This window comes from Aotus nancymaae, unplaced genomic scaffold, assembly GCF_030222135.1.
Source record: "Aotus nancymaae isolate 86718 unplaced genomic scaffold, 86718_ANA_hifiasm-v0.15.2.pri h1tg000089l, whole genome shotgun sequence".
In the NCBI taxonomy this organism is placed as follows: Eukaryota; Metazoa; Chordata; class Mammalia; order Primates; family Aotidae; genus Aotus; species Aotus nancymaae.
The window spans coordinates 2,889,760-2,902,547 of NW_026988504.1; the positions used below are offsets into that span (position 1 = coordinate 2,889,760).

At 52.6% G+C, this 12,788-nt stretch overlaps 1 protein-coding gene across 6 annotated transcripts in view; it reads right to left on the reverse strand.

Annotated features, from left to right (window-relative positions):
- RNF213 (ring finger protein 213) overlaps positions 1 to 12,788 on the reverse strand; it is a 120,557-nt gene that overhangs the window by 31,256 nt on the left and 76,513 nt on the right. For 4 of the 6 annotated variants that reach the window (XM_012452752.2, XM_021666393.2, XM_012452754.2 and 1 more), the window contains 9 exons: positions 12,373 to 12,509; positions 11,896 to 11,991; positions 10,447 to 10,565; positions 9,255 to 9,365; positions 8,652 to 8,797; positions 8,178 to 8,325; positions 7,765 to 7,903; positions 2,383 to 2,574; positions 700 to 848 (listed from right to left, as the gene is read on the reverse strand). In XM_012452752.2, coding sequence (XP_012308175.2) covers positions 700 to 848; positions 2,383 to 2,574; positions 7,765 to 7,903; positions 8,178 to 8,325; positions 8,652 to 8,797; positions 9,255 to 9,365; positions 10,447 to 10,565; positions 11,896 to 11,991; positions 12,373 to 12,509 — 1,237 coding nt within the window. The remainder of the gene's footprint in view (positions 1 to 699; positions 849 to 2,382; positions 2,575 to 7,764; positions 7,904 to 8,177; positions 8,326 to 8,651; positions 8,798 to 9,254; positions 9,366 to 10,446; positions 10,566 to 11,895; positions 11,992 to 12,372; positions 12,510 to 12,788) is intronic. The other 2 variants (XM_021666394.2, XM_012452755.2) reach the window with 1 other exon arrangement.

Here is a 12,788-nt window from a genome sequence, read left to right on the forward strand (position 1 = left end):
TCCTGAGGAGGGAGACTGCTTTGAGTTTGTTCAGAAAAAGGGGCAGAATGGTGACCTAGAAAAGGCGGCCACCATGAGTCTTCCAAATGGTGCGATAGGTAAACATGGAAAAGGTTATTTCATGTGTGAAAGATGACTTTTCCAAAAGTGTTGCATTACCCTTGGTTTTTCTGGACCACGGCAAACCCCCTGGCATCTGGCAGCAGAGGCCAGCACCACGTGTGGGCTGACTCAGGAGACACAGCTGGGAGGTGCCTCCTGATGGGGCAGTTGTGAGTAGGGGACGTTCCGGGCACCCGGGCCTTCTGAGAATGCCTCCCCTGGGTGCATCTCCTGAGTCCAGTGCCCAAGTCTGAGAAACCCCAGAATGGGAACAACCAGCTGATAGAGGTGACAGTCCTCCGGCCAGAACACGCCCCATTTCACAACCTACCTGGCCGTGATGGCACTAAAACCACCTCACAGGCTCCTGCTGCCATGGGACCGGAAGCCTCCTGGTCCCTGCTGGGGCCTCTCCCTGCTTCAGCAGAAACTTTAAAATGATGCAGTTACATAAATTGGACGCTACTGCATGAAGTGTGGAAACTTAAAAACTCCAAAATTCACCTTGCGATGGTAGCCACCCATCTGCTTTCACTGTCGGGCAATCCCTTTGTGACTGAGCTGTGCGGGATCTGACCTGTTCTGAGGTAGCCTCACCTTCCGCATCCGTGAGGTACTGAGCCTGGACCCACAGCTCCTCCAGATAGTCCTTGATTCTCCAGCTGAACGGGACGTCGTTGGAAGCGTTCTCTGAAAGGTTCATGTGGTTCTGCACCACGACGTAGGCCATCTCACCTTGACGTCTGCTATAAGGCGAGTGACAGTAAGAAGGGTTGGGAGGCGCCCCTCAGAACACAAGACAGGATCTGCCACTGACTCCAGTTCCTCCCAGGCCTCAAAACAAGGGGGCCAACAGGCCAGGCAGACAGCGCTGACCTATTTCACAGTCCAGGCCCAGGCGACTCCCTCATGCAATCTTTTGTTTTACAGACAAAACAGAAACAAACCAAGGCTGACAGGTCAAGCGTGCTGCCCAGAATCTCAGGCAGAACTCAGTCCTCTGGTTCCTGAACCTGTCCTTTGATGATGTGTAACACACACAGCTTGTTAGAGTCTGTTTCAGGAACAGCAGCAGCGCCATGTCTTCTCAAGCGTTTCCACTGGCAACTGAAATTCCTTCCTTCCTTCCTCCCTCCCTTTCTTATTTCTCTCTCTTCCTTCTCTCTCCCTCTCCCTCCCTCCCCTTTCTCCCTTTCTGCTCCCTTTCTTTCTCTTTTTCTCTCCTCTTTCTCTCTCCCCCTCTCTCCCTCCCTTTCTCTCTTTCTTCCTTTTTTTTTGAGACAGGATCTCTGTCACCCAGGCTGGAGTGCAGCGAGCGGAGTGATCATAGCTCACCTCAAACTACTGGGCTCAAGCAATCCTCCCACCTCAGCTTCTAGAGCAGCTGGGACTACAGGTGTGCGCCACATCACGCCTGGCTAATTTTTAAATTTTTCTGTACTGGTGGGGTCTCACTGTGTTGCCCACGCTGGTCTTGAACCCCTGGGCTCAAGGAACTTTCCTGCCTCAGCCTCCTAAAGTTCTGGGGTTATAGGCATGAGCCACCAAGCCTGGGCACATTTATTTCTATATTCTTGACTAACTTGCATCCAGAATTGAAACCCCTGAAAGCCAAAGAGGAAGCTGTTGGGAGCTGAGCCTGAGCTCCACAGCGTCAGGCCTGGGGAAGGGGGTAGGGGCTGTGCAGCTCCCCCAGGGAATGAGGGATGGGGGAGGGGCACAGATCGCAAAGCTCTCTTCTAAGCGCGGCTTCTCCCTGCCACGCCACGCTGGGTCTGGCTCAAACCGGTGCTCTGAAAGCGGGGAAATTAGGGTGCAAATAAAGATTTCTTGGAGCTTTGTAAACTTCCTTTTTTCAAGATGGAGTCTCGCTTTGTTACCCAGGCTGGAGAGCAGTGGTGTGATCTCAGCTCACTACAACCTCTGCCTCCCAGGTTCAAGCGATTTTCCTGCCTCTGCCTCCCAAGTCGCTGGGCCTACAGGCGTGTACCACCATGCTCAGCTACTTTTTGTATTTTTAGTAGAGATAGGGTTTCACCATGTTGGCCAGGATGGTCTCGATCTATTGACCTCATGACCCGCCTCGGCCTCCCACAGTGCTGGGATTACAGGCGTGAGCCACGTGCCTGGCCGACCTTGCTACTGTTACTGCAGAAAGTGCCCACGTCAGTGCTGCTCTGGAGGTGAGGGCTGCGTTTCCTCCAGCACTTGGGAGGGCATTTCAGGTGCTGCCATGTTCTGATAGTTTCCCTCCCTGTGAAAAGAAAGTCTTCCATTCACCTCGAGTTATTCATCACAAGAGGAATGTTCAGGAGCTTCGTGTCACTGAAAATAAACATCCAAAGGTCTCTTGCCCAGGGCGGAGTCCCTGTCCTGGTCAGTAGCTCAAGGTTGCCGTCTCTGTCGATGAAGGAGATCATGCTCGCCAGCAGGGGGGTCACAGCACCTTGTACCCGCTTCCAGAGCGTGAGCCTGCACAGGGAAGATGCCACCACGGCTCAGAGGACCACAGCAAGGGCTGCCATCTTGACATTTCAGTCCTTTCTGAGCATTAACAAAACACCTGCTCTACTGACCACCACACTCTAGCTATGGCAATGAAATTTTCATCATTTTTAAGTACTAGAAAAACAGACTCACTAAAATGTCTAAGATTAGAGGCAGAACCGGGATGGAACTTAATTCTATGTGGAATAACTGTAATTAGGCTACTGAAAGGGTGAAGTAGTGTTTGCTGTACTTTTATTATTATTACTGAAACATGTATATTTGAGGCAGGGTTTCACTCTGTCACCCAGGCTGCAGCACAGTGGCACAATCATAGATCACTGTGACCTTGAATACCTGGGCTCAAACAATCCTCCCACCTCAGTCTCCCAACTCAGCCTTACGAGTAGACAGTACCACCACGCCCAGCACCACCACACTTAGCTAATTTTTAAATTTAATTTTATTTTTTGTTGAGATGGGGTCTCACTATGTTGCCCCGGCTGACTGGTCTCAAATCCTGGGATCAAGCAATCCTCCCGCCTCAGCCTCCCAAAGTGTTGGGATTACAGGTGTGAGCCGCTGCACCTATCTGCTTTATTTTTTGCAAGGCTGTATAATTTTTGTACGTAACTACTTTTTCAGAAAAAGTCATCAAGCTTCCATAAATAAATAATGACAATTTGTTTGGAATAAATAAATGTTTTAAAAACCCTTTAATACAGATGAAGAGACCAAAATAAATTTGTCCCAAATCAAACTAAACAAGAAAGCACATGTTTATCTGGAACTAAGTATTTGTTCCTGTTGATGTTTTTGTATGCTGGATCTGGGCATCTGATACACAGACAGACAGACAGGTGGATAGATAGGTGGGCGATGGACAGACGGGTGGACAGACAGGCAGGTGGATGGATAGGTGGGCGATGGACAGATGGGTGGACAGACAGGCAGGTGGATGGATAGGTGGGCGATGGACAGACGGGTGGATAGACAGGCAGGTGGATGGATAGGTGGGCGATGGACAGACGGGTGGATAGACAGGCAGGTGGATGGATAGGTGGGCGATGGACAGATGGGTGGACAGACAGGCAGGTGGATGGATAGGTGGGCGATAGACAGATGGGTGGATAGACAGGCAGGTGGATGGATAGGTGGGCGATGGACAGACGGGTGGACAGACAGGCAGGTGGATGGATAGGTGGGCGATGGACAGATGGGTGGACAGACAGGCAGGTGGATGGATAGGTGGGCGATGGACAGACGGGTGGATAGACAGGCAGGTGGATGGATAGGTGGGCGATGGACAGACGGGTGGACAGACAGGCAGGTGGATGGATAGGTGGGCGATGGACAGACGGGTGGACAGACAGGCAGGTGGATGGATAGGTGGGCGATGGACAGATGGGTGGACAGACAGGCAGGTGGATGGATAGGTGGGCGATGGACAGACGGGTGGATAGACAGGCAGGTGGATGGATAGGTGGGCGATGGACAGACGGGTGGATAGACAGGCAGGTGGATGGATAGGTGGGCGATGGACAGATGGGTGGACAGACAGGCAGGTGGATGGATAGGTGGGCGATGGACAGATGGGTGGACAGACAGGCAGGTGGATGGATAGGTGGGCGATGGACAGACGGGTGGACAGACAGGCAGGTGGATGGATAGGTGGGCGATGGACAGACGGGTGGACAGACAGGCAGGTGGATGGATAGGTGGGCGATGGACAGACGGGTGGACAGACAGGCAGGTGGATGGATAGGTGGGCGATGGACAGACGGGTGGACAGACAGGCAGGTGGATGGATAGGTGGGCGATGGACAGACGGGTGGACAGACAGGCAGGTGGATGGATAGGTGGGCGATGGACAGACGGGTGGATAGACAGGCAGGTGGATGGATAGGTGGGCGATGGACAGACGGGTGGACAGACAGGCAGGTGGATGGATAGGTGGGCGATGGACAGACGGGTGGACAGACAGGCAGGTGGATGGATAGGTGGGCGATGGACAGACGGGTGGATAGACAGGCAGGTGGATGGATAGGTGGGCGATGGACAGACGGGTGGACAGACAGGCAGGTGGATGGATAGGTGGGCGATGGACAGACGGGTGGACAGACAGGCAGGTGGATGGATAGGTGGGCGATGGACAGATGGGTGGACAGACAGGCAGGTGGATGGATAGGTGGGCGATGGACAGACGGGTGGACAGACAGGCAGGTGGATGGATAGGTGGGCGATGGACAGACGGGTGGATAGACAGGCAGGTGGATGGATAGGTGGGCGATGGACAGACGGGTGGACAGACAGGCAGGTGGATGGATAGGTGGGCGATGGACAGACGGGTGGACAGACAGGCAGGTGGATGGATAGGTGGGCGATGGACAGACGGGTGGACAGACAGGCAGGTGGATGGATAGGTGGGCGATGGACAGACGGGTGGACAGACAGGCAGGTGGATGGATAGGTGGGCGATGGACAGACGGGTGGACAGACAGGCAGGTGGATGGATAGGTGGGCGATGGACAGACGGGTGGATAGACAGGCAGGTGGATGGATAGGTGGGCGATGGACAGACGGGTGGACAGACAGGCAGGTGGATGGATAGGTGGGCGATGGACAGACGGGTGGACAGACAGGCAGGTGGATGGATAGGTGGGCGATGGACAGACGGGTGGACAGACAGGCAGGTGGATGGATAGGTGGGCGATGGACAGACGGGTGGATAGACAGGCAGGTGGATGGATAGGTGGGCGATGGACAGACGGGTGGATAGACAGGCAGGTGGATGGATAGGTGGGCGATGGACAGATGGGTGGACAGACAGGCAGGTGGATGGATAGGTGGGCGATGGACAGACGGGTGGATAGACAGGCAGGTGGATGGATAGGTGGGCGATGGACAGACGGGTGGACAGACAGGCAGGTGGATGGATAGGTGGGTGATGGACAGATGGGTAGATAGACAGGCAGGTGGATGGATAGGTGGGCGATGGACAGATGGGTGGATAGGCAGGTGGATGGATGGATGGATGAACAGACAGGCAGACAGATAATTGGTTGAATTAACTAGAAGATATTTTGTTATATATATTTCATTGTATATATTGACATATAACAATAAAAACTATATTTCAAAATTCTTGTGTAAAGGATAAGAATTATGAGGTAGTTAATGTTGGAGGAAAAGCAAAGTCCCCCTTTTGAAAAGAATAAAAAGAAACACTTATTTTTTAAAAACATATAGTACAGCCAGGTGCAATGGCTCACACCTGTAATCCCAGCACTTTGGGAGGCCAAGGAGTGCAGATAACAAGGTCAGGAGTTTGAGACCAACCTGGCCAACATGGTGAAACCCTGTCTCTACAAAAATACAAAAACTTAGCCAGGCGTGGTGGTGGGTGTCTGTAATCCCAGCTACTCAGGAGGCTGTGGCAGGAAAATCGCTTGAATCCAGGAAGCGGAGGTTTGCGGTGAGCGAGATGGTGCCATTGCACTCCAGCCAAGGCAACAGTTCGAGACTCCTTCTCAAAAAATAATAAATAATTTTTAAAATGTATATAATTATATATATATGAATACATAAAATATATACACATATATATACGTGTGTGTGTGTGTGTAAAGAGAGAAAGGGAGAGAGAGAGAGAACCCAGGAACCTGGCAAAAATTTTTAAATGTCTACTGGGAAAACACAGTATACCAATGACCAGAGGGGTCACCTGATTTAAGGAGAAAACAGCAAACTAGGAAAAGCCGAGCGCTGGGAGGGGCGGGAGCTGCTGAGCCTGATTCCACTCCGGCTGTGCAGGCCTCTCGGGTGACCACGGAATGCAGCGGACCCAGGCCTAGTGCTGCGCCAACAGCAGAGTGGGGAAGAGCAGACTGAGGAGGTTCCGTGCCTCAGGGCGCTGGTCCCAGGGAGTGGAGTCAGGGATTAAAAAGCATCAATAGGCTGGCTGAGGCGGCTCATGCCTGCCATCCCAGCACTTCAGGAGGCTGAGGTAAGTGGATCACTTGAGGTCAGGAGTTCGAGACCAGCCTGGCCAACATGGTGAAACCCCATCTTTACTAAAAATACAAAAATTAGCCAGGCATGGTGGCGCGTGCCTGTAATCCCAGCTACTCAGGAGGCTGAGGCAGGAGAATTGCCTGAACCCAGGAGGCGGAGGTTGCGGTGAGCCGAGATCGCACCATTGCACTCCAGCCTGGGTAACAAGAGCGAAACTCTGTCTCAAAAAAAAAAAAGCATCAACAGAGTCCACAAGGAGGAACCGAGGGAAATGAAAATATTTCTGATCTCCTAAAAATCCCTTCAGAAGGCGTGAGAAGGAAAGAAACAAAGGGTAACTTTAAGTAGAAACAGAAAATCTCTGCTCATGAGGAAGCATCCATAAGCCCCATTTGCATTAACTTCGCTTCTTCCTCACGTTCCCTCCTGCAGATCACACCCAAAGCGAATCCATCACCGGCACAGAAGCTTGGACCTGGAAGGGACTCATGGAGGAGTCCCGCAGTCTTTCAGAGATGAGAAAACTGGGCCCAAATCACAGTCACCGGTTTCTTACACTGCCAACCAGGAGGTGTGACAGCCTGTCTTAGAGACCCTCCGTTTGGGGCCCAGAGCACCCGTCCTTCCTCTATGACACACAGCCACATCCAAGGTCATCATGGGTCGGTCCCACGGGTGACAGAAAAAGACCCGTAGCTTTTAATGGTACTGCTGGGTCCTGGTTTTGCCGTGATCATTCTTCAAACAGCAGGACCGGAAAATAACACCTGTCCCCTCCCGCCCTGCACATCATATCAACTTCATAACTGAAAACACCAGCCCTTTCTACAGTTTCCAACCTAAATGTCAGTCAATGCTCTACTCTAAGAACAGATGTTCTATTTCAGTTTTTAGTATGAAAACCTGTAAACACACAGAACAGCAGAGGGAAGAGGCCAGCACCCTGTATGTGGCCACCATCCAGATCTCCTGCGTACTTCTTGGGGGAAAAGTGACAGCTTTGAATGGCTGAGAGGTTTAGAAAGAAACATCTCAGTCCCCATGGCGTGGGTGGAGAGGTCCCTGCAGGCAGGTCCCCATGGCTCAGATGGAGAGATCCCTGTGAGGTCCCCATGCTCCCACCAGACTGGAGCCCCTCCTTGCTTCCTTTAGTCACGGTACCTGAATGTGCCCGCCTCCTGGAGGGCGTCCTGGTTGGAGGCTTCCCTCGCCACCCACTCCTTCAGAAGGTGGAACTGGCTGTCTTCTTGCTTCTTTAAAAGGACATTGAGGCGCATCTTGGATACCTGCAAGAAAGAGGCTGTGCAAAAGCAGAGACGGACTTTCAGCATGGCCGTGGCTAAGCTGTCGGCTCCACGGGGCTTCTGACCCACTCCCCCCGGGAAGGGAAGTCCTTTGGCCAGGCGGATTCTAGAGCAAAATCTGAGAGATACGCTTAGATTCCCACTGTCACTGCTTCTGCTGCGACACGGAAACCTGAGAGGGTGTGCCCAACTCGCAGTGACATGACGCCCACTCCTCAGGAAGAGCCCACGCCGGCTGGGGCAGGGGCGAGAAGGGCGGGGGGCTCCTACCGTTGCCCGCGCTGTCCTCGTTGAAGAGGCCCAGGAGGAGCACCACCCTCCGCATGTTGCGCGTGCAGCTCTCGTTCTGGTCCCTGAGCATGCCCACGGCGCTCTGCACACAGCTCCTCAGCAGCCTGGTGGTGTCCAGGATCTGCCCCTGGCGGTGGAGAGTCAGGCCATCCGTTTCTGCTGCTTACATGGTGGGTAAAAGCCAAACCACCCCCAGGCGATGAGGGTCTCAGTGCAGCACCCAAACAGCACAGGGCGGCAGGTTTCACGGGCAAAGAAGAGACGCCGACCCCGCACCCCCAAAACTGCCGGTGCTGATGCCCTTGACGCCCAGTAACCAGCAACGAGACAGTGGCTGCGTGAGGGAAGTGAGGCGCCATCCTCACCCCTGCACAGCTGCGGCGGCTCCTCCAGCTCCCAGTGCAAAAGCACAAAGATGCAGCACAAGGGGAGGCCCTGGACACCGGGACTTACATCACCGCCTCCGAGCCCAGACGTCTCCTCGTCCGCCTTTTCAGAGCTCTCTGTTTCCATGGCCTCCTCCGCCACCGACCCCGACGTGCTGGCCTCCGTTTCCATCGCCTCCTCACGGCCGTCTTCCGCCCAGTGTCCCGAGCCCACTGCAGTCAAAGCAAATGTGATAGCATTACCACTCAGAAGATGACATGGCACTGGCAGCGGCACCACCTGGGAGTCTGCATGCTCAGGCTCCAAGAGTGCAGGCTGCCCTGGCCCCAGCTCTGGTGGTGGGTCCCCCGGAGAGAGCTCATGGTCATGAAGGTCGGCCCCAGGGCCGCCCCTTCCTTCCAGCCTCGGCTCCGGCGAGTTCTAGGCGCTCACTTCCATGGCTGGCCTGCTCACGGAGCTCTGCCTCGGCCTGTGGAACGCACACCTGCTGGGCCCTGGGGCTCCATGATGAGCCACCTGTCAGTTCTGCAGATGTGTCCCTGAGCTCCTGCTGAGGGACAAAAGCACTGTGGCCCTGCCCCTCCCTAGTGCCATGTCCACGCCACGCCCCACACCTACCACCTGCCCTTCCACCACCAGCGCCCGCGGGGGCTCCGCCTCATGACTCACACTCTCCAGGTGCGAACAGCTGGCTGATGGTGACACTCTGCAGCCTGGTCACATCCGAAACCATGACGGCGGATCTCCGGAGGTCGTCGATGTGCACAGCCTGCCACAGCCCTGTGAAGAGCGAAGCCATCCAGAACCATCTCGTGTCTCTTCCGGCTGCTTCTCAGCCCTACGCAGGGACACTGCACACCCTGGCTTGTCATTACCTCACTGCTAAATGAATGACTGGCACCCTGAAGGCGAAACCCTGGAATGGGCCTGCACAGAAACCACCTGAGCCATTCTACACACATCAACAACTTCAACATAAACAGCCACGGCGAGACCTGCAGTGGCAGGCGTGGGAAGGACGCGTGGACAGGCCTGTGGCTCTGTCACCCATGAGTTGCTGTATTTGCTGTATCACAGTTAGTGAGGGGTTGGGGACACTGTCAAGGTCTGCCTTCCATTATCCAGCAAGTTATTTGAGTAGACTTACTTCCCTATTTCTGGAACACCAATTTTTCCACGTAATACATAGCTGGTGACAATTCCTCAGAACAACAGATCTGAGGCTAGCCCGACCCCCCGCCCTCCCTCCCCACCAAACAGACATATTGTGCGTTCCTGACGGTGTCTGTCAGGAGTCGGGGTCTCTGCTCTGTGTGACCACTTGCTAAGAGGTGAGGAGCTTGCCCGCAATCAGTCCAGGACAGGCTGTACGCTGCAGCCTCCAGGCCCAGGATGCATGTCTTTTTGTGAGATGGAGTTTTGCTCTTGTTGCCCAGGCTGGAGTACAGCAGCACCGTCTCAGCTCACCGCGACCTCTGCCGCCTGGGTTCAAGCAATTCTCCTGCCTCAGCCTCCCAAGTAGCTGGGATGACAGGCATGTGCCACCACGCCCGGCTAATTTTGTATTTGTAGTAGAGACGGGGTTTCTCCGTGTTGGTCAGGCTGGTCTTGAACTCCTGACCTCAGGTGATCCGCCCGCCTCGGACTCCCAAAGTGTTGGGATTACAGGCGTGAGCCACCGAGTCCAGCCAGGATTTGTGTTTTTTACAGTAATCAGTGGTACAAAATCTAATTATAACTGGAAAGAATACTGTTGAGGTTAACCTTAAGATTCTAATTTCAGACTTGTACAACATAGCACCAGATGAGAAACAGCTTAGACATTACTGAATAAATACACCAACTGGTCTTCTGGTCTCACCTCCATGGAAGCCCACATAGGCTGTGTCACTTCCCATCCGCGACAGTTTGGTGATGAAATAGACGAAGATACGGTCCCCACTGTCTTGTATTTTGTTGATTTCATTTATAGCAGAGTACCTATTTAAAGAAGAAAAAAAGAATACCTCGTTTAAAAAACCAAAAAATAAATAAATAAATAAACAAAGCGAAGTGGTGCAGCTGCGGAAGGGCGTTCTCAGAGCTCTTGGCTCAGTCCCTCGGCCACCTGTTCTGATGAGCTTTCCATAAGCTTCAGACCCCTGCGATCGCCATTTCTTCTCTCTTTTTTTTTTTGACATGTTGCCAGGCTGGAGTGCAGTGGCACAGTCTACGCTCACTGCAACCTCTGCCTTCCAGGTTCAAGCAATTCTCCTGCCTCAGCCTCCTGAGTAGCTGAAACGACAGGTGCACGCCACCACGCCTGGCTAATTTTATATTTTTAGTAGAGACGGGGTTTCACCATGTTGGCCAGGACCCTCAAGTCCAGAAATCACTTTTACTTTAGTAATAAAGGAGCACAGTTAATTCTAAGAGTATCAGACTTCCCCCACAGACACTGTAAAAATATCCATTGAAAAGGGATACAAGCATTTAACTACTGTTGCCGTCTTTGAACTCAAATTGTGTAATTCAAAATTAGTAATTACCTGTTAAAACATGTGTACAAACACAGGCTTCAAAGGCATCATTTTATATCTTTTTTTGAGACGGAGGCTCACTCTGTCATCCAGGCTGGAGTACAGTGACGTGACCTCGGCTCACTGCAAGCTCTGTCATCAGGGTTCAAGCGATTCTCCTGCCTCAGCCTCCCGAGCAGCCGGGATTACAGGCGGCTGCCACTGCACCCGGCTAATTTTTGTATTTTTTAGTAGAGACAGGGTTTCAGCATCTTGGTCAGGCTGGTCTTGAACTCCTGACCTCGTGATCTACCCACCTTGGCCTCTCAAAGTGCTGGGAATACAGGCGTGAGCAACCGCGCCCGGCCTAATATTCCATTATGTATACATTATTTACACCTCTTGCATTTCAGTTTTTTTGGGGGAGGACAGGCTCTTGCTCTGGCCCCCAGGCTGGAGTGCAGCGTTGACCTCCCAGGCTCAAGTGATCCTCCCGCCTCAGCCTTCTGACTAGCTGGGACTACAGGTGCAATGCAGATGGCTAATTATTTTATTTTTTTTTTTAGGAGTGAGGTCTTGTTCTGCTGCCCAGGCCCAGTGCACTATTTTTTATGTTATTAGCCTTTTCCTTTTGTCTCTCTTTCTTCAGTTTCCCTAATTCACATTTGGGGAATGAGGCGGGGGAAGAATTGTTCTTATTTTTATTTCTATACTGATTATGACACGATACTGTTTTCAAGGAAGAAATTCTCTAGGACCGCCTACATTTTGAGTTTTTTACATAGTTTCTAAGAAAAATGCTAAAAACATACTTAGCTGAGGCGATGAGCTGGGCGCTGTGGATTCCATCTTCAAAGTCTGTCTGAATAATGAGGATCTTACATTTGGCTGCGTTCGTTAAACAGTTTCTGAAAGAAAAGCGAAGTTATTCAAGGGAGTTCTTGGTCTTAAAAAATGGATAACAAAATTCCTAAAGTGATGGGAAACATAAAAGCTACAAACAGCTACTCAGGTGGGATTTTCTTCTGTAAGAACAGACAGTCCAGGGGAGAAACCCCAATGAATGCCTCCTAACCAGGTCCGAGGACGGTGCTGCCAGAGCAGGGTGTTGGGCCAGGCACCGCACTGCAGATGAGGGGGTGAGAGAGGCGCTGGGAGAAATTTAACAAGGATCAATTTCACAGTCTCAGGATGGCAGTGCTCATGAACCGGCCCTGGCACCATCGCCACGCAGAAGCCACGTGGCCACGGCTGGGGAGGGAGAGGGCGGGGAAGGCAGGGAACCTCACCGGACTTCTTTGAGGAATGAGAGCTCAGTGTCGAACTGCTGCAGCCACAGGAGTGTGGGTTTTGGAGCCCCGCCCATGACCTCCGATTGTAAAATTTCACAGTCGTGACTTGTTAGCAGCCTGGAGAAAGTGGTGATCTACAAAGTTAGAAAATGCAAATTGGCCGGGCGCGGTGGCTCAAGCCTGTAATCCCAGCACTTTGGGAGGCCGAGGCGGGTGGATCACGAGGTCAAGAGATCGAGACCATCGTGGTCAACATGGTGAAACCCCGTCTCTACTAATACAAAAAAAAAAAATTAGCTGGGCATGGTGGCGCGTGCCTGTAGTCCCAGCTACTCGGGAGGCTGAGGCAGGAGAATTGCCTGAACCCAGGAGGCGGAGGTTGCGGTGAGCCGAGATCGTGCCATTGCACTCCA